At 38.3% G+C, this 21,779-nt stretch overlaps 1 protein-coding gene and 1 pseudogene across 1 annotated transcript in view; both read left to right on the forward strand.

Annotated features, from left to right (window-relative positions):
* The first annotated feature begins 1,033 nt into the window (after positions 1-1,033).
* LOC125927432 (glyceraldehyde-3-phosphate dehydrogenase-like) lies at positions 1,034-11,080 on the forward strand (annotated as a pseudogene).
* A 3,788-nt stretch (positions 11,081-14,868) lies between these two features.
* The window catches only part of DHX40 (DEAH-box helicase 40), a 50,453-nt gene continuing 43,542 nt past the window's right edge, over positions 14,869-21,779 (forward strand). The window contains exons 1-6 of the mRNA XM_049637784.1: positions 14,869-15,317; positions 16,157-16,324; positions 17,594-17,739; positions 20,015-20,134; positions 20,328-20,555; positions 20,788-20,854. Of these exons, the coding sequence (XP_049493741.1) occupies positions 15,206-15,317; positions 16,157-16,324; positions 17,594-17,739; positions 20,015-20,134; positions 20,328-20,555; positions 20,788-20,854 (841 nt within the window). The 5' untranslated portion in view covers positions 14,869-15,205. The remainder of the gene's footprint in view (positions 15,318-16,156; positions 16,325-17,593; positions 17,740-20,014; positions 20,135-20,327; positions 20,556-20,787; positions 20,855-21,779) is intronic.

Genomic DNA, 21,779 nt, shown 5'->3' on the forward strand with positions numbered 1-21,779 from the left:
CTATTCTTAACCTTACTGCCTCTTGCTTCATGCTTTACTCCTGCCAATTCCAGAATAGACAAAGCTGGTATTTGCATTTGGAGCCTCCTTGGTCAATACAATGGGGACTGCAGTTCATTTCAGAAGGAGTAATACATGCGAATTGAGAAAGGGTAACAACATCAGGACAAAAAACAACCTGGAAAAATACCCCTATAAACATTCATATGGTGGGGTCAAAAATTTTATCCACATTATGATTCCAATATGCAAAGAATATATTCCTCTTTATTTTCTTCGATGAACATAATTTTCCTTGTAAGCTTCCACAGTGGGAGGAGAAAAACCCCTAAACTTTAAGCTTGTCAATTCAAGGCAACAACCTTTTTCAGTTTCAGTAGTCACCGTTGAATAATACATTTTCTTCTGGGTAGGTGCAAAAATCTTCCACATTGATTCCTCCTTACCCTTGTTTCTCTTCAAAATAGTGTCTGGCTGTATTGAAGGATTTGTGATCTCATAGTGTCAAGGAGAGAAGAGGCCTGTGGGGTCTCAGGATGCAAATTGGGCCTTGTGGCAGAATGGCACCTCTGTGGACTGGTAGCCATTGAGGGCCCCTTTGGGATGTGACAGGTCTTACTTGCCCTTCAGGCAGTGTGCTGGTATAATCGCTGGGTCTATGATTTAGGCCAACCTCTCTAAATACTGCAGCCTCTTAGTTTCTGTGAGACTCTTCTCTATTTCTGTCCTTTCTCACCAGGATGCCCTGTAGGCCACACAGGAGCCAGGACCACGGCTTCACACGCTTCTCTTTGTCACTGCTGAACAATCACTGTATTGGATGTTGTACCAAGTCAAATGGAAGCAGAGCAAGCCACTCTCCAACTTCAGCTTTCTCCTCATGCTAACTTACCTCCCTTCTCTAGAAAGTTGCCCTGGGGAAGGATCCTTAAGTCACAGGGACCTCTTTCCCCTTCCAAGGTCGCCCTTCACCCTCTACTTCTTCTTTCCTTCTGAATAGGCTTTCTCCATATCCTCTACTTCACTAGGAGGTGGGCACTGTATGGCTCCATCTTGATGGCTGACAGGGCATCCTGTCTTCCCAGGGGTTTAAAAAATAGTATTCTAGCTTCTTTTTGAGGTAGCAATAAATGCTCTTTTTCCCATGGTGCTCAAAAATTGTGACCATCAAGTTAACTGACTTGAAGTTATTATTTTTTTAATAACTTTTTAAAGTGTATTTATTTTGAGAACATCAGAAAGCACAAGCAGGGGAGAGGCAAAGAGAGAGGGAGGGAGAGAGAGAGAGAGAGAGAGAGAGAGAGAATCACAAGCAGGCTCCATGCAGTCAGTGCGCAGAGCCTGATGTGGGACTCAAACTCACAAACCATGAGATCATGACCTTAGGTGAAGTCAGACACTTAACCTACTGAGCCACACCCAGGCACCCCGCTAACTAACTTGAATTTAAATAAAATCTTGGAAGAAAAAAAATAAAATAAAAATGGAAAAAAATTATGACCATCGGGGAGAGAAAAAATAAATTTGTGATTTCATATTTTAGGCTGCTCCTCATTTAAGGCCTTATATGAAGACAAAATTTCAAAATGAGTTTCAAAAAAAATTCCTGTCTGAAGCTTGAGATGGGTTACAGTGAGGAAAATTACATTCCAATTCTTACTTGGAGGACTTCGATCCCATTTCTTTTTTATTTGGCCTTGTCCTTTCTTCTCTGTCTTCTCCAGCATTGAGAATTCTCCCAATGACAAAAGACACACATTACCTTGAACATACAGAGAGTCAGAAAAAACAAAACATGGAAGCAACAAAGCTCCCATAAGAGGTATGTACCTTTTATATGGCTTGATTTCTTTCCTTCCTTTAGAAAATACCAAGCGTTGGTAAAGAGAGTGTTTTGGATGCATCATATGGACAGGAATACAGTCTTGGATCTCAAGGGTCTTCTATCTTCAACTTTTCTGCAAGCCGCTAGAGGGTCATAGAGATAACCAGGAAGACCTGTGGTATAATACAGTGGCTTTCCACTGTTTTGGGATTCTCTAATGTAGAGTCAATATTTCAGATACACGGAAAAGTATAGAAAATAACATGATGCTAACTGTCTATGTATCTGACAACAAAACTTAACATGTTGCCATATTTGTTTCAAACTCTTTCAAAAGAAATACAAATTACAAATGTATTTGAAACAACCTTCCCTCATTCCCTTCCTACTTACTATAGGTACCCAGAAGTTAGTATGTATCCCATGTTTCTATAATTTTACTATGTAGGTATGGTCCATGCTATTATTTTTTTGTGTTTAAATTTTTATTTAAATGATATCATGCTATAAGTATACTTTTCCAACTTTACTAATATAGTAGAATTTATTTCTACTATTTTATTTTGTGTTTTCCATTTACCATGGTTTTTCTTTTTTTTCTTTTTAATGTTTTAATGTTTGTTTAATGTTTTTCTTTTTTCTTTTTAATGTTTTAATGTTTTTATTTATTTCTGAGAGAGAGAGAGAGAGACAGAGACAGAGACAGAGCAAGTTGGGGAGGGTAGAGAGAGAGGCAGACAAAGAATCCAAAGCAAGCTCCAGGCTCTGAGCTGTCAGCAAAACCCCTGATGTGGGGTTTGAATTCACATGCTGTGAGATCATGACCTGAGTCAAAGTCCAACGCTTAACCGACTGAGCCACCCAGGTGCCCCACCATACTTTTTCTTTACTTAGTTTTCTATACTTTCCTGACTTCTACTGAATTATTGAATTGTTTTTCTATCATCTTTACTGCCTTGGATGTTATATTAATATATATTAATGTTTTTAAAATATTAACCTTTATTTATTATGGGATTGAAAAGAGTTTCTCTGGTAAACAGATGCAGCTTCAAGTTTATTTACATAAAGCTTTATGTGATATAGAAAAAGTATCAGAAAACAAAACTTGCTCTTTTCTTTTTTCTTTTTCTTTCTTTTTTTTAATGCTTATAACATTATTTTTGAGAGAGAGAGAGAGAGAGAGAGAGAGAGAGGGGGAGGGGCAGAGAGAGAGGGAGACACAGAATCTGAAGCAGGCTCCAGGCTTCGAGTTGTCAGCATGGAGCCTGACATGCGGCTTGACCTCATGAACCGTGAGATCATGACCTAAGCCAATGAAGCGTGAAATCATGACCTGAGCCAAAGTGGGATGCTCAACAGACTGAGCCAGCCAGGTGCCCCAAAACTTGCTATTTTCGTATAGGCTTATACAATTTTAAAATTGGTCTTTTCAGGGAGCCTGGTTGACTCAGTTGGTTAAGCATCCAACTCTTGATTTCTGCTCAGGCCATGATCTCACCGTTAGTAAGTTTGAGCCCCACGTGGGACTGTGTGCTGACAGCACAGAGCCTGCTTGGGATTCTCTCTCTGCCCCTTCCCTGCTCATGCACACGCATGCGCTCTCTCCCACCTTCAGAATAAATAAATTAGCTTAAAAAATAAATAAAATAAAGTTGGTCTTTTCTTCATTGTAATTAGCCATTTAACATTTAAACATTATGGGACACCTGGGTGGCTCAGTTTGTTAAGCGTCTGACTTCGGCTCAGGTCATGATCTCACAGCTCACAGCTCATGAGTTTGAGCCCCACATCGGGCTTTGTGCTGACAGCTCAGGGCCTGGAGCCTACTTCAGATTCTGTGTCTTTCTCTCTCTGACCCTCCCATGTTCACGCTCTGTCTCTGTTTCTCTTTCAAAAATAAGTAGACATTAAAAAATATATATAACGTTGGGGTGCCTGGGTGGCTCAGTTGGTTGACCTTCCAACTTCGGCTCAGGTCGTGATCTCACGGTTCGTCAGTTCGAGCCCCGCGTCAGGCCCTGTGCTTACCGCCCAGTGCCTGGAGCCTGCTTCAGATTCTGTGTCTCCCTCTCTCTCTGCTCCTCCCGGGCTCACACTCTGTCTCTCTCTCAAAAATAATTAAAGATTAAAAAAAAATACACATATAACATAAATAAATAAACGTAATTAGACTTTAAACTTTTTTTTTTTTTGCTTTCTGAATTTTTCTTTGTTGAGAAGTTCATGGTTGTCAAGTATATTTTCTTCATAGTGGTAAAATTAAGAATTTGCTTCTCTTTTAGATTTATGAAAATATACACTTTCTTTTTATGCTTATAAATTTACTCTTTAAGAGTAAATTTAATTTACTCTTAAATTTATAGCATGCACACTCAACTAGGTCGAAGATATTGTCAGCCTTTTTTGAACAATATTAGATATTAGAAGATTCACCCTCCCATTATTTATGTTACTTAATATTTTGGTTTCAAAAATCCAATTTTAAAACCAAAATTTGGTTTTAAAAAATCCTTTTATATTTGAAGTATTTATCATTACTGCTTTTTAATACTCAACATTAAATTAGATTTACCAGTATTTTTACTATTCTTTCTGTTCACAGTTATTGCTTGCTGAAAATCCTGTTTCCTGTATCCAATTTCTTTCAACTTAAAGAAAATACTTGAGTATATTTTAAGCAACAATTGATTATTGGTAAACGATTTTAGCATTTGTCCTAAAAAATCTTGATTTCAGTCTCACTTTCTTCTTTGTTTTAAGTTTATTTATTTATTTTTGTGTGAGAGAGAGCGTGAGCAGGGGAAGGGCAGAGAGAGGGAGAGAGAGAATACCAAGCAGACTCTGCACCATTAGTGTAGAGTCCAGTGTGGGGCTCAAACCCACGAACCACGGGATTGTGACCTGAGCTGAAACCAAGAGTCAGACACTTAACCGACTGAGCCACCCAGGCACCCCATGATTTCAGTCACACTCTTGCATGACAGTTTGAGTATAGACTTCTTGATTGTTTTCCATTAACAGTGTGGTGATGCCTATTATTCTATTGTCTTTTCTCCTCAATTTTTGTTGATGAGAAATCTGCTGATAATGTATTATTGTTCCTTTGCAGGAATTTTTTTTTTTTTTATCTTGTTGCTTTTAAGATTTTCTTTCTATTGTTGCTGTGTTTCACTTTGTTTAGGTGTACATGATTTTCATTTTTCCTTTAATAGGGCTCAGAGATTCTCTGCTCAAATATTGCTTTTTTCCTACTCTGTCTATTCTATCACTCTGGAACATTTGAACATATAGGTGGCCTTTTCATTACCTTCTCCATATCTGTTAATTTCCTTTTCGTATTTTCCATCTCTTAATGGTTAAGTGCTACATTCTAGGTGATTTCTTTAGCTTTGTCTTCTACTTGGTTACTTTCTCTTGATTTATTTAAACGCCATTGAGTTTTTATTTTATTTATTTTTTTAAGTTTATTTATTTATTTTGAGACAGAGAGCACACACACACACATGCATGAGTGAGCTGGGGTCAGGGCAGAGAGAGAAGGAGAAAGAGGATCCCAAGCAGACTCCATGTTGTCAGCAAGAGCCCGATGTAGGCTCCATCTCAGGAATGAGATCTTGATCACGAGATCATGACCTGAGCTGAAATCAAGATTTGGATGCTCAACTGACTGAGACACCAGGTCCCCCTCCACTGAATTTTTAATTTCAATGAATTTTTATTTTTGACTGTTTTATTATTTTTTGAATCTGCCTGTTTATTATTTATTTATTTATTTATTTAAATGTTTATTTATTTTTAAGAGAGAGAGAGAGACAGGCAGAGTGTGAGCAGGGGAGGGGCAGAGAGAGAGAGGGAGACACAGAATCCGAAGCAAGCTCCAGGCTCTGAGCTGTCAGCACAGAGCCTGACACAGGGCTTGAACCCACAGACTACAAGATCATGACCTGAGCCGAAGTCAGACGCTTAACCAACTGAGCCACCCAGGGACACCTGCGTGTTTATTTTTATAATGTTCTCTTGTTTCATTATGGTTTCTATTCTTTTGTCCTTTTAATACTTTAAAACACTTATTTTGTAGTCTCTTCAAGACTTTCCTATTATTTCTAGTTCTTGGGGTACAGTTTTCCTATTTGCTTGTTTTCCTGATCTCTCTCATGATGGTTTATTTCTTCATCTGACGTGTAATTTTTTTGTTGTTGTGAGCTCATCTTTAGTTGGATATGTTTACTCTATGGAAATTATATTGCACTCTGAAAGCATCCTCACAGGAGACTGTCCCCACATAACAGTTTTTAATTTTTCTATAGATTTGCATTTCCTATCTGTTTCTGGTATCTAGGGATTTTTTTCCCTTAGGTTTTACAAGCATATGTATGTTTTTGTTGCATAAGGCAAGAATAGACCACTCAGATTTAATTAATCAGCTTGTTGAAAGTCCCATGTAGTGAAAAAGATAAATTTTCTGTCTAACTTGCAATTGGATAAGGAGACACAGCTAATTTAATGTAAAAATTATGCCTAAGTGTAAAGTCTTGGAATTATCAACTGAATGTCAGCATGTTAGTAATCCTTAGATTACTAAATTAGATTTGTTTACTTTGCCTAGATTATGTTTCCTTGGTGTGTGTCTATTTACCTTGTCATGATATTTGTAAACACAGTGGCATTGGATAAAGGCTGGTGGTATTTTTTAACTGGGTTTAATTTTGCTTAGTCAAATTTTGTGTCTTAGATGGAAAAGCACTGAAAATGCAATTGTAGATAAAAGCCTACTTTATAGCAAATATCCATATTTAATAAGTAGAAATAAAGTTATGTGACATACACAGTTGGTCTGGAGATTTGGAAAACTACTATGGGCTTTTCTCTGCCTCTGTCTAGTTGTATGACTGTGGGCAACTCATTGAAGATCTTTAAGTCTCAATTTTCTCATCTCTAAAAAAGGGGGTTGGCAGTTTTAAATTCCACAATTCTAGAGAGTGTAGAGATACATAGTGTCATTTGAAAATACGTTGAAATCCTAACACTGCCAAATGAAATAAAATGAGAGGTAGAAGAACCAAGACACAAATTGCTCTTTTAAAAATAGGATGTAATATTTGGAAAATAAAGCTAAAAAAAAACTAAAAAGAAAAGTTGAGAAAACTCTCAAACAAGATTATCACAGATTTTAACTGTATAATTTAAAAATGCAAGTCCTGGGGCGCCTGGGTGGCTCAGTCGGTTAAGCATCCGACTTCAGCTCAGGTCACGATCTCACGGTCCGTGAGTTCCAGCCCCTCGTCGGGCCCTGGGCTGATGGCTCAGAGCCTGGAGGCTGCTTCGGATTCTGTGTCTCCCTCTCTCTCTGCCCCTCCCCCGTTCATGCTCTGTCTCTCTCTGTCTCAAAAATAAGTAAACGTTAAAAAATTTTTTTTTAAAAATAAAATAAAATAAATAAAAATGCAAGTCCCTTTGCTAAATTTTTCTACTATGAAGTGATGGTGCTTGAACAATTGCACAACTGTGTGAAAAAATAGAACCTTGACCCATACCCAACTCAACTCAAAATGGCTTAAACCCTAAATGTCAAACTCAAAACTATCAAAACTCTAGAAGGAAACACATGAGAAAATCTTTGTGACCTTTGATTAGGCAAAGATTTCTTAGATACCATCAAAAGCACAATCAAAAGAGAAAATATTGATAGACTGGACTTAATCAAAATCAAGAACTTCTCTTTGGATGACATAATTAAGAAATTAAAAGACAAGCCATAGATTAGGCCAAAATATTTGCAAAGTATATATCTGATATAGGACTTGAATCCAGAATCTATAGGTAACTCTCAAAACTTAATAATGAGAAAATAAGCAACCCTTCCCTCTCTCACACAAGTTGAGAAAAGATTTGAATCCAAGGTATATGGACTATAACTACATATGTAAAAAGATGTTCAACATCATTGCCATAGGGATATGTAGATTAAAACCATAAAGGACATACCACTACTCATTATTTGAATGGGTAAAACAAAACAAAACAAAAATACTGTTAATACCAAGTCCTAGCAAGGATGAAGGCAACTGGAATTCTCTAGATGGCTGGTAAAAGTGCAAAATGCTCCAGTCTCCTTGGAAAAACAGTTTTGCAGTTCTTATAAACATACATTTATCATTGGACCAGAAATTCCACTTCTGGGTATATACCCAAGAGAAATGAAAATGGTCATTAAAAAAACAAACAAACAACAAACCTGTATGTCAATGTTTATAGTGACTTTATGCATGATCACCAAAAAGTGGAAACCATATAAATATCCCTCAACTAATGAACTTAATAAACAAATTGTGGTATATTTACACAATGGAATACGACTCAATAACCCAAAGAATTGAGTTACTGATATGCATTATAGCTATATTCAACTCTAGATGAAACTCAAGGTAATTATGCTGAATGAAAGACCTATATGATTCCATTCATATGACATTTTGGAAGAGGCAAAATACAGAGATAGAAAACAAATCAGTGGTTGCCAGGGCCTAGAGGTGAAGAAAGGGGTTGATCACAAAAGAGCTCAAGGGAATTTGTTAAAATAATGAAGTGTTTTATAACTTTATTATAGTGGTGGTTACAAACCATATGCACTTGTCAAAATTCATAAAACTCACAACTATACACTAAAAAAAAAAAAGATGAGTTTTGCCATTTGGAAATTATCCTTCAACAAACATGACTACTCTCAAAAGACTTATAAACAATGCTTATCACAGATTTTAATGGTAATACTTAAAAGTATAAGCTCCTTTGAGGGGTACCCCACTGGTTCAGTTGGAGGAGTGTGTGACTTGATCTCAGGGTCATGAGTTTGAACTTTGGGTGAGAGATTACTTAAAATAAATAAACTTAAAATAACAAATATAGTCTCCTTTTTTTCCAATGAAAAAATTGTATCATAACAGGGAATCAATAAGGAACATAAAATTAAAATATCAAAATTAAAAGTATCTGCAATATAAAATGTATATGCTTTAAAATAAGTATACTAAGGGTGGCTGGCTACCTCAGTCAGAGGAGCATACAACTCTTGATCTCGGGGTTATGAATTCGAGCCCCACGCTGGGTGTAGAGAGTACTTAAAAATAAAATCTAAAAAAAAAAATAATAAAGTAATAGTAAATATATACGGTATTTAAAAGATTGTTTGTAATTTTTTATCTTTTTCAAAACTTTTTGATTTTATGAAATGAAAAAAATTGTTTTTCAAAGAAATACTACCGTTTCATTTTTCTTTCAAATAATATTGATGATGAAATTTCTCGAATAAACCCAGCTTGCCACCTTCAGGCAAGTGAAAGATTTACAGAGACCATGACCAGAGATAGAACATTAAATTTTGTAGATTTCTCAATAATCCATAATCAATCATATTTTGATCACTGTATTATTACTGCCTTTGTGAAATTTTCTCTATCCAGGACATTTCCCTGGCATTTACTGGAATATTCCCAACTTTCAAAGCTCAGTTCAAATGCCACTAACTCCAAGAAGCCTTCCCTGATCACTCTAGCTAGTTTTTCCTCTAAATATTTTATCTCCTTAAATACATGTAATGTCATTGAAGGTAGTGACCATGTCTTACACATATTTTTATGCCTTTGTATGGCTATTAAAAAGGGTACATATAAGGTTCTCTGCTCCTCCCTGTTCAACAGACAGCCGCATCTTCTGGTGCAGTGCCAGCTGAATCCCAAGACACCATGGTGAAGGTCGGAGTCAACGAATTTGGCCATATTGGGCACCTGGTCACCAGGGCTGCTTTTAACTCTGGCAAAGTGGATATTGTCGCCATCGATGACCCCTTCATTGACCTCAACTACATGGTCTACATGTTCCAGTATGATTCCACCCATGGCAACTTCCATGGCACAGTCAAGGCGGAGAACGGGAAACTTGTCATCAATGGAAAGCCCATCACCATCTTCCAGAAGTGAGATCTCGCCAACATCAAATGGGGTGATGCTGGTGCTGAGTATGTTGTGTGGAGTACATTGAGGTATTCAACACCATGGAGAAGGCTCACTTGAAGGGTGGGGCCAAGAGGGTCATCCTCTCTGTCCCTTCTGCTGATGCCCCCATGTTAGTGATGTGCATGAACCATGAGAAGTATGACAACTCCCTCAAGGTTGTCAGCAATGCCTCCTGCACCACCAACTGCCTGGACCCTCTGGCCAAGGTCATCCATGAAAACTTCAGCATCATGGAGGGACTCATGACCACAGTCCATGCCATAACTGCCACCCAGAAGACTGTGGACGGCCCATCTGGGAAGCTGTGGCATGATGGCTTACAGGCTGCCCAGAACATCATCCCTGCTTCTACTGGCACTGCCAAGGCCATGGGCAAGGTCATCCCTGAGCTGAATGGGAAGCTTACTGGCATGGCCTTCTGTGTCCCCACCCCCAATGTGTCTGCCGTGGATCTGACTTGCCACCTGGAGAAAGCTGCCAAATACGATGACATCAAGAAGGTGGTGAAGCGGGCACCAGAGGGCCCCCTCAAGGACATCCTGGGCTACACCGAGGACCAAGTCATCTCCTGCGACTTTAACAGTGACACCCACTCTTCCACCTTCTATGCTGGGGCTGGCATTGCTCTCAATGACCACTTTGTCAAGCTCATTTCCTAGAATGACAATGAATTTGGCTACAGCAACCAGTTGGTGGACCTTACGGTCCACATGGCCTCCAAGAGTAAGAGTCCCCTGGACCACCAGCCCCAGCAAGAGGAAGAAGAGAGAGGCTCTCAGCTGCTGGGGAGTCCTTGCCCCAACTTATCCACCAAAACACCTGAGAATCTCCTGACCTCCAGTTTCCATCCCAGACCCCCTGAAGAAGGGGAGGGGCTTGGGGAGCCCTACCTTATCATGTACCATCAATAAAGTATACTGTATCCAGCCAAACAAAACAAAACAAAAAAAGTGTACATATGAGAGTTGTGTATTCTAATATTTATTGAATGAATACATGAATGAATGGATGAATGAATGAATGAATAGGAAGTCAGAGTCATCACTGAGCCTTCATTTGAAAGAGGGTCTATTTTACTAATAGAATAATGGAATTCTACACATTTATTCAAGATTATATGCATATGTATAAAGCATCAATTTTCATTGACAATGATTAGAAGTGTCTCAATCTTTATTAATCTTTTGATTAAATTATAACATTCATGAGTGATTTAATGACTGCATGGTGAGGATCTTTATGATACTAACTCACATCTTAATATCTGGACAACAGAAACATAAGGTTAAAAAGAGAAGAAAGTGTGATGGTTTCTTTTACCTTTGAACTGAAAGATGGATACTTCGCTAAGTTCTAGGATATGTCCGTCTATTTTTCCTCCAAATCTCCAAGTTGCTAATATCTTACAGACATGTTAATAGAATACATAACAGTGGCATGGTGGTGCCTGGGTGGCTTATTAGGTTAAGTGTCTGATTTTGGCTCAGGTCATGATCTCATGGTGCGTTCGAGACCCGCATTGGGCTTTGCGCTGACAGCTCAGACCCTGCTGACAGCTCAGACCCCAGATGGAGCCTGCTTCGGATTCTGTGTCTCCCTCTCTCTGCCCCTCCCCTGCTTGCACTGTCTCTCTCTCTCTCAAAAATAAATTTAAAAACATTAAAAAAACCCACAACCCGCCCCCCCCCCAAAGAAACTGATATGGTGTCGATCACATCACTCATAGAAAAATTCCCAACTGTTTCTATCTAGTTCTACCTGGTTTAGGAGTGAGGTTCTTCTTCATGCTTCCACTCCCTCCAGAATGTACAAGCTCCCCTCCCTCTCTTTCAGGGCTACATATCCAAGACTGCTAAATGACAAACGTCATAGGTTTTGGTTTTTTAAAGGAGGAGGGGTCCACATGTGAGGATGGTTCATCTTCTTGAATTCCTTCTATTAGAACTTTCAAGCCTATTTCTCTTGCCCACTTTGAGGGCTCTAATGCCTTCTAGTGCTCCTTATTTTTCATTACATTCTTCCTTCTTTCTTCCCTATTTCTAGGCCCAGTCCTATCAGTCCTGAGAGAGAAAATAACCAGTTCTTCATGTACAGGAGGCTCTAGTCTTGGCCCTCAGGTCAGCAATGTCCTTGAATCTTTGTTTCTACTCGGGTGAGGGCTGAAAAGGAAGAAAGGCCCTTGGTTGACAAGTAGGATAAAAATAGAGAAGGAAAATACAGAGAAACAATCAGATTCATATCTTGGGATACAAATCTGCTACAAATGCAGATTTATGACACTTACCCTGACTAAAAGTTTGTTCTGTCTCTTCCAATCCTGCATCTTTTCTCAAAATGTGAACTTGCTTTTTCTCCTTCATCAGTACCTCTCTTCATCAGTTTCAGCTCTCGAAACACACTTTCTAACTGTTCCCCGATGATTTCATTGACCACATCTTTTTAAAATCATCATATATACACTGTAGCAGTGGCATCTTTTTCTGGCTATCCTTTTCTTTCCCTTTCATTTACCTTGCTTGATTCTAACCAAACATCTCCAAACGCATTATGTATGTTTTCAATTGACTCTCTAATTCTCTTTTCACCCACTTACAATCTGCCTTCTCTCTGCCTCTCTTTACCAAGACAACCATTGTTTTGGTCAAATTTATGAATTTAAAAAAATCCATTTATTTGACACCATTGCTCACTATCTTTCCCTGACTTCCTGTTTTGATTAACTTTCTACATCTCACCACTTGTCTGGTGTTTGTAAATTTTTGGGTTTTTTTGCATTAATTTCTTTGATAATTTTTCTTTCTGCTCCAGTTCTTTCTTTCTTTCTTTCTTTCTTTCTTTCTTTCTTTCTTTCTTTCTTTTTTTTAACATTCATTATTGAGAGACAGAGAGACACAGAGCATGAGCAGGGGAGGGGCAGAGGGGGGGAAACACAGAATATGAATTAGGCTCCAGGCTCCGAGCTGTCAGCACAGAGCCCGAACTCACAGACTGCGAGATCATGACCTGAGCCGGTCTGTCACTCAACCAACTGAGCCACCCAGGCACGCCTCCAGTTATTTCTTCTACATTGTAACATTGATTCTGTATTCTCCTATCTTTCCTGGAGATGATTTTAAAATTCTATTCCATTGTTGTACATCTCTAATATTGAGGTTTCTTCCTGTCTTTTGGATGGTCAGAAACAAATTTCTTGGATTCAAGAACATTTTGAAAGACTGCGTATGAGATAATAGCAGCAGGGTGCAATTTATACTCCTCACATTTCTTTAAATATAACTTATTTCAGGTTTTTCTTGTGACCCAAAGGTAACAGGAAGTAGATTCAATGTTGTTTGCAATACTAACCTTTCTTCTTAGATTCAACCCATGTATTTTCTATTTTTATTGTCTATTTGTATCTTGTTTGCCATTGAAATGTGTAAACTAACTCGTCGGGAAATAATTGTTCTTTTAATTTGGAGTAGCCTGGAGCATATGGCTATTAATGGTAACATGTTTTAAATGTCCTTGATTTTAAAATCAACAATGTTAAACAACATTTGAGTTTTTCACTTTTACTTTTCCTTATTCTTGGTTTGCAGGGGTTTTTCCTGGATACTCTCTCATTAGGTGATTCTCAATCAAGAATGGAGTCATTCCATAATAGTTAACTTGCAAACATTGAAAGAAAATATATTAGGCACCAAGATTTAGATAATTTAGAGAATTCCATCTCCCATCACTGTATAGTGGTTATTAATGTGGCAAATCTTGGCCCTATTACCTCTTTGTTTTATTGTCTTCAGCAAGTGTGTGAGCCTTGATTCTCTCATGTGAAAATTAGGTATAACAATAACCTACTTCTCTTTTTGTGGGGAATAAATGAAAAAATTTATATTAAATGCTTGACTAGTAAGTGCCCAATAAGTGGTAACTATCATTGGTCTGAAATGATTCTGTTCACTTTTTTATGAAGTGACTTTGATAGTATAGTGCCATATACTAAAATACCATGCCCTGTTATTCACCAGTACTTTGTGCTACAAATGTATTTTTTGCTTTGTTTGCTGACTTGTAAATATTTTGAATTTCTAAGAGAATCTAGAAGGTTGGGAGATTCCTTTAATGGATGAGAGAAATCTGACATATTCTCCTATTGCTAGGTTTATTCCTGTAGCACCCAGGTTTTAGAGCTATAGAGCTGTTAGCTGGATTTCATTTGGTACCATTCAAAATCCAATAAGTTTGCATTTTAGGAGATGTTAATCAGTCCCACCTAAAAGCAGTTGGTACATTTTTATGAGCACAGAAAAATCTTGGGGTCCAATGACATCGTTTGAAGCCTGATCAGATAGGAGCATAGTGGCCTTTAATTAATGGTGAAGGGACAACTTTGAGTTGTCTCGTTTGGCAGGAAGTGTTGGTTAATTCTAACAGTAAGAATAGTTGAAAAGCCCAGGAAACAATCTTCTTCCAGCATTGATTTTGTTACAATTGATACTACTTACAAAATTGGAAGATTCTATAATAAGATCCCCCCCCCCCACACACACACACAAAGTACCTTTTCTGAAAAAGTCGCCCCACCTCTGTTGTGTATTTGTTTATCCTTTCAAGTATTGTGGTTTCCAAGAAATCCATATCCATTAAGTGAGCTTAAATCCTCTGAAAATCAATAATTCATTCATCCATCCAGAAAATTAAACAAATATTGATGGCTTATTTTGAATTACTTTGCTGGGCCGAAATGTACTGTGGTTTTCTAAAGTTCCTGCTTTTGTGTCTAGTTGTGAGAAAGAGGAAGAAAATAAATTGAAATGCAGGGTCCTATGAAGGAAATGCATAGCGTGTGGGCCGTAGGTTTTGGACACTACAGAACTCGAAGTTCAGCTCTGCAACGCAGTAGTTCTGAAATGAACAGGTGATTACAGACTGAGCAAGGTGAGAATGTGTCCTGGAAACGCTGCACTCTAGAAAGGTTCCAGTTCTGGCAAAGGGTCACATCACAATAGGTGTGTGCAAGCAGAACAGGGTTACACTGACCGCAGTAGCTTAGTAAAGGGATTATCACCTGGCTCTTCTGCGCACAAGTGGGAGAGGGCCCTTCTGGACCTTGGGGCGGCATCAAGGCCCAAGGCGAAGCACACACCCGAGGATGGAGGGAAACCCTCGGGGGTAGGCCCCCGGTTGGGGGCCCAGCCAGGTCGCGGGTGTGGGGAAGCTTTCCGGCGGCAGGGCGCCACGTCACCTAACAGCTCCCCCTCCCCTCGCTCCAAGTCGCACGCGCGGAAGTAAACACCTCGACGTCATCAGGGCGCGTCTTCGCCTTTCCCCTCCCATCTCCCCAGATCGGTGGACGTGCTCACCTCCGCTCCGGGCCAGGTCTATGTCCCGGTTTCCCGCCGTCGCGGGCAGGGCGCCGAGGCGGCAGGAGGAGGGTGAGCGGTCAATAGACCTTCAGGAAGAGCGGCCTTCGGCTGTTTCCATCGCTGATAGAGGTGCGGTCCGCGGGACGCTGCGGAGGCCAGCGGGAGTTTCGGCATGGGGGCTTTTGGGGGGATAAAAGTACGCCTTTGGCGAGCAGAGAAAAGTGGAGAGGAGGCTGCAGCGTTCTTCTCGCCGTCCAAGCCGGAGGCGAACTTTGCCTCCAGTGAGCACTTTGGTTTTGAGGGGGGCGGTCCCAGATCCAAGTTGGGTGAAAACCCTGCTGGGGGACAAAAAAGTGAACCCCAATGCCTAGACGCGTTCTGCTCTTAAACAGGCTCTTAAAGCCTTTGTTCTCTACCCATCCAGCCCCCCCCACCCCCCGCCCCGCTCGTCGGGCCGCCAGCCTGCCTTTGGGTATGGTATGAAGGGAGCCAGTTTCCAGGAGCCAGTTTCCATGGTTACCCACCACTTGGCCTTCTGGGATATCAGTCACTCTGAACTGGGACCTAACTTGAACCATGAATCAGAAGCAAACACAGGTGGCTTTTTAAAATTCAGCCGAGAGTTTCCTGCAGTGTTCTAGTTTTTGGTCTATTGTTTAATAAAATTGGGCTTTGTGCTTCTGTATGGGTATGCTCGCATATACATTGCCTTGTGCTAGGCCTACTTTGTCAAGTACTCTGAGTCGTGCATTAGCAAATGCTCACGTTGTTAGATTTTACTAAAAAGTTGTTATGGGCTTGTAAACCCTTACATACCAATTTGACAAAGGTGACTTACCTGAGAAGTCATGGATCGATCCATTCCAGCCCCAAAATTCTGTTGTCTTTCTCTATTCAGTTCTGGGAAATTGAGTTAGAGATATCTTTACAGGCCTTTTAATTGCACAATTGTTTTTCTGTTATTACAGAAGAGAAAGGATGCACATCACAGGAGGGAGGAACTACTCCAACTTTTCCTATTCAAAAACAAAGAAAAAAGCTTATTCAAGCTGTGAGGGACAATTCATTCCTTATTGTTACTGGAAATACAGGAAGTGGTAAAACCACTCAACTCCCAAAATATCTATATGAAGCAGGTAATTTTATTCTGGGATAATATTGGGAGTATTTAAAAAATAACCTCTTGGGACACCTGGGTGGCTCAGTTGGTTAAGCCTCTGACTCTTGATTTTGGGTGAAGTCATGATCTCACAGTTGTGGGATGGAGCCCCTAGTCCAGGTCGGCTGAGAGCGTGGAGCCTGCTTGGGATTCTCTCTCTCCCCCTCTCTCTGCCCCTTCCCCTCTCGTGTGCGAGTGTGTGCTCTCTCTCTAAATAAATAAATAAACTTAAAAAAAATCCTCTTAAAAGCTAATAGGACTCTGTATTGCACAAATACCCACCATTTGTTTTACAGTCCCGATTCTTCTATTGACACACCCTCCCTACATCTTTCCTGCTTTTTTATGGTGTTATTTCACATTCAGGAGTTAATTCAGATGATGTTTTTTCCATTTTTAATTGTCATAATAATCTCAAATAAAATTATAGGTAGATAATGATTCTCTGCTATAGAATGAGGTTGTCTTGCAGTTAACCACTGGGTATTGAAATAATTTTCAGGAGGAAGGGATATAGTGATATCTGTTGCTGACATTAGTATTTCTTGGTTCCTTCTCCAGAGGGTTATCAGGTAAATATTTATTCCCTGATTTCATAACACCAAGCCAACTAACAAATTTCCTACCCTTAAAGTGTCTTTAACTTCAATATGGTAAAACTTCCTATCATAAGGTTGGTATAGAGCAAAATTATATTGGATGTTATTCATATAAAAGATGAAAATTTCTTCTCTGATATTAACTTATTCTAATCCATTAAATCTGATGTGCCATTTTTTAAAACATGGAATGTCTTGTTTTTGCATACTATTTTTGCAGTAGTATAGTTTTGCATCCTATTAATAAAGAAAAAAAGCATCAATTGTAAGATGCATCTCTCAGAAATACTAAAATGGTAAAAATATGAAAGGTGGTATGTTTAAACTTCTGTGGCAAAAGTAAATCTAGGAATTCTGTGGAATTTATGAGATTCCTAGGGATTAAAAATTTTAGACTTATTCTTTAGTGTAAATCATTAGACTGAAATTGGAAAAAGCTAATTAAAATATGTATATTTTGAATATGTATTTTTATTTTTTTATTACTAAAATTTCCATGGTACATTGGGTAAAACGGTATGTTGTTAATTTGCAGGGTTTTCTTTTGGAAACATTTGAACAGTTTGTGTTGATTGGTCAGAAACAATTAAGCTCTAATTGGAAGCAGTTGTTAACAGTTTTGTGTTTTTTACCTCTGTTTTTGATAGGGTTTTCACAACATGGTATGATTGGGGTGACTCAGCCACGAAAAGTAGCTGCTATATCAGTTGCTCAGAGGGTTGCTGAAGAAATGAAATGCACTTTGGGATCCAAAGTAGGGTACCAAGTTCGTTTTGATGATTGCAGCTCTAAGGTACAAAAGTTTTATTGCTATAAGTCCTGTAAACTTATATATAGACAGATTGGAGAAAGTTATGAAAGAGTTTAACTTCAAATTTGCATTTGTATTTTATTTTATTTATTTTTTAAAGTTTTTATTTTTAAGTAATCTCTACACCCAGTATGGGGCTTGCATTATCTTACCACTTTTCCCCTTGGATCTCACAACCCTGAGATCCAAGAATTGCATGCTCTTCTGATTGAGCCAGCCCCTGCATTTATAATTTTAAGAAACAAAGCCTCAGATTAGAATTAATTTTGTTTGTGCACCTGGGTGGCTCAGTCAGTTAAGCATCTGACTCTCAATTTTGGCTCAGGTCGTGATCTCATGGTTTGTGGGTTTTGAGCCCCATTTTGGGCTCCGCAGTGATAGCTTAGAGCCTGCTTGGGATTCTCTTTCTCCCTCTCTCTCTCTCTCTGCCTCTGCCCTGCTCACAGTCTCACTCTCTCTCAAAAATAAACTTAAAAAAAAAAGAATTTTTGTTGCCCATTGTTAATGATTTGTTGCCCATTGTGAATGAAATAGCTTTCCTATTTTCTCCCTTCTCAGTTAGTTTATAAGTGACATGTTTATTTTTTTAAGGATTCTCTTATTTTTTAGCTGTAAGAACCCTTGATATATAACTTATATTTGCATTCTCTAAAACAATTTTTATAGTATTAAAATATACATAATGTAAAATTTACCATTTTAATAATTTTTAGGTGTACAGTTCATTGGCATGAAATACATTCACAATCTTGTGTATCCATCACCACTCTTTATTTTCAGAACTTTTTTATCATCTCAAACAGACACTATATCTACTAAACATTAGCCCCTCCATCCCCCCTCCCCCCTCTTACTTACTTCAACAAAAGTAACACTCTATTGTGCCACATTTGCTTCTCATAAATAGTTAAGTTTTTAAACCTGATACTGAATGCTCACGAGTCAGGAAAACCAATATGTCTCCAGCCATTTCATTCAAATGGATATTCAAATGGATATCCATGGTCCATTAAGTAAGACTCTTAAGTAAGAGTGTTACTTTTGTTGAAGCTTGTGGTAACTTCTATTCTGCTTTCCATCTCTATGAATTTGCCTTTACTAAGTACCAATTATAAGTTGAATCATATACTATTTGGTCCTTTGTGTCTGGATTGTTTCATTTATCATAATATTTTCAAGCTTCATCCATGTTGTATATTTGTATCGCTAAAGTCAATGGAAAATGGACAACTTAGAAAAGTCAGTAAGCAAGTATTTATCGAGTATCTTCTGTATTCATGGTACCAACAAGTTTAAAATTGTTTTCTTGGGGCGCCTGGGTGGCGCAGTCGGTTAAGCGTCCGACTTCAGCCAGGTCACGATCTCGCGGTCCGTGAGTTCGAGCCCCGCGTCAGGCTCTGGGCTGATGGCTCGGAGCCTGGAGCCTGTTTCCGATTCTGTGTCTCCCTCTCTCTCTGCCCCTCCCCCGTTCATGCTCTGTCTCTCTCTGTCCCAAAAATAAAAAAAAAATAAAATAAAATAAAATTGTTTTCTTTTTAGTAGTTAATGGTCACAATTTATATTCCCTCAGGATTTTTTAAATCTTGTATCAGATACAAAACAATCCCTATTCGAATATGGTTCTTAATAGGAATGGCCATCATTTATGGCACACAGTGACTCCCCAAAATACTGTCTTTGCCTTCCTAGTGATCACTCCTGGGGAATTTTCTTTCTTTTGTCTTCCCTTGTTTTATGTTTATATTGCTGTTAACTCGTAGCCTTTGGTTCTTATTCTCACCTTGTTTTAATGCTAGTCGGCTTACATAGTTTTTAAAATAAGAGAGTAGTGAGGGAAGAAGAGAGTGAGAAGAAATTGTGCACCTATTTCGTCTACCTTTTCTCCTGAGTCCTCTAAAACAGTGGCTGAGACGGAGATGGATCGCATTTCATTGCTGCTTCCTACAGCTTGCTCATGTGAAGGCATTGCATTATCTTACCACTTTCCCCTGACTACTTTATATCTCCGTATTGGTCACTTTTGTTGCTTTATCCTAGAATATCAACCTTAGTTCCTTATCTCTGTCCCTGTGTAGGTCACATGTTTTATAATTTAGCATCCTTGTTGTTAGGCTATTTTATGTACTTTTTTATTTAGTCAGATTAGTTAGAATACCTAATTTCTGTACATTTGGGGGAAATTTTAGTCTGTAAAGTAGGGGTGAATTTCTGTAACACTGTATATGTAAGTTGATATACTCTGCTGTTTGAACATTAGGAAACTGCAATCAAATATATGACTGATGGATGTTTACTGAAACATATTCTGGGAGATCCAAATCTTACCAAGTTCAGCGTCATCATTTTAGATGAAGCCCATGAGAGAACTCTAACTACAGTGAGTATTTTAATATAATGGTTATTTATTAGTTTATTTCTTTGGGGTAACTTTTACCTTGTAGAGAATTGTCTGGTCTTACTTACATTTTAATCTGTTGAAATAGGAGTTCTTTGGTTAGGAAAGCAAAATATTTAAAATAAGTTGGTTTTTAGGTATACTTGTGACTTATTAGAAATTTACTTTTTTTCAGGACATCTTATTTGGCTTATTAAAGAAATTATTTCAGGAGAAGTCTCCTAACAGGAAAGAGCATTTGAAGGTTGTGGTGATGTCAGCAACTATGGAATTAGCCAAGCTCTCTGCATTCTTTGGAAATTGTCCAATATTTGATATACCTGGAAGGCTTTATCCAGTCAGAGAAAAATTCTGCAATTTGATTGGCCCACGAGATAGAGAAAATACTGCATATATCCAAGCGGTAGTACTTGACATCCTTTTTATGCCTTTTTTTTATATTCTGATTCCAATTGATTAAGTAGTTTAGTAATTCATTTGTTCCCTTTTATTTTAATGGCAGCCCTCATAGTTCCTTGCACTTTTGAGAACCAAATTTAATTTTTCTGTGGAACAAGGGGAAATGATTGGGAGTGGGGTACTCTATTTCCACTATATTATATTATAGCATATTATGCTTGTGTTTCTTGCTTTAGATTGTGAAAGTGACCATGGATATCCATTTGAATGAAATGGCTGGAGACATATTGGTTTTCCTGACTGGTGAGCATTCAGTATCAGGTTTAAAAACTTAACTATTTATGAGAAGCAAATGTGGCACAATAGAGTGTTACTTTTGTTGGGAAATCTGGGCTCATATTTAACTCATATTGCCTTTTTATGATTTATCTGAATAGTTGTAGATGTCATGCCTTATATAAGAAATATAATTCTATACTGCCATGAAAACTGCCAGTCTCATTAGTAAACATACATAAAATACACTGACCTTTTGGTAAAAAGATATTAAATGGTAAAGTATTAATATTTTTCTTAGTCTGCCTTATATAGAGGTGTGACCACACTAAACAGTCCTGGATCTGAATGATTAATTCCATTATTTCAAAAGACATCCTACCAGCTCCTTTCTTCTTTGAGTGGTGGGATGGTACTGTGTGATAGCAGTACATGAGGTGTTAAATCCATGTCTCATAGGCCTTTTTTGGAAGTCAAAAATAGATTAGTTAAATCCTAAACTAGTGTGATTCTTCAATTAGCAGCATCCTACTAACAGAAATGAGTCATTTCATCGCTCTCCTCCTACTCTGCCTTGTACTGTCAGAAGTGAGACATTGTAAAAATTGCTGCCTTTTTCAGATTACTTTAAGTATTTTGAAATACACCTAAATGCAGTATCTCTTGGACTAGATACTCCTATATTAATGATTAACTTTACTGAGTCTTTCTCAAATACTGTGTTAACAAGATGAAAGTCTTGAAGATTATAAACATTTTTATTCCTGTAGAGGTTTAAATTGCTTGGGAACTGGTGTTCAGTTTTTAATTTTATTGTTGAGATTTGGTACAGTTTATTTGTTCATCTCCTTTAGATCAAATGAGATTTAAAATAACTATTATGCAAAACTAATTTTAATCTAGAAGGCTTTTTTCCCCCCCATTCTTAAATAATATTTGCTGTTCATTTGCT

Source organism: Panthera uncia, chromosome E1 (genome assembly GCF_023721935.1).
Source record: "Panthera uncia isolate 11264 chromosome E1, Puncia_PCG_1.0, whole genome shotgun sequence".
Taxonomy (NCBI): domain Eukaryota; kingdom Metazoa; phylum Chordata; class Mammalia; order Carnivora; family Felidae; genus Panthera; species Panthera uncia.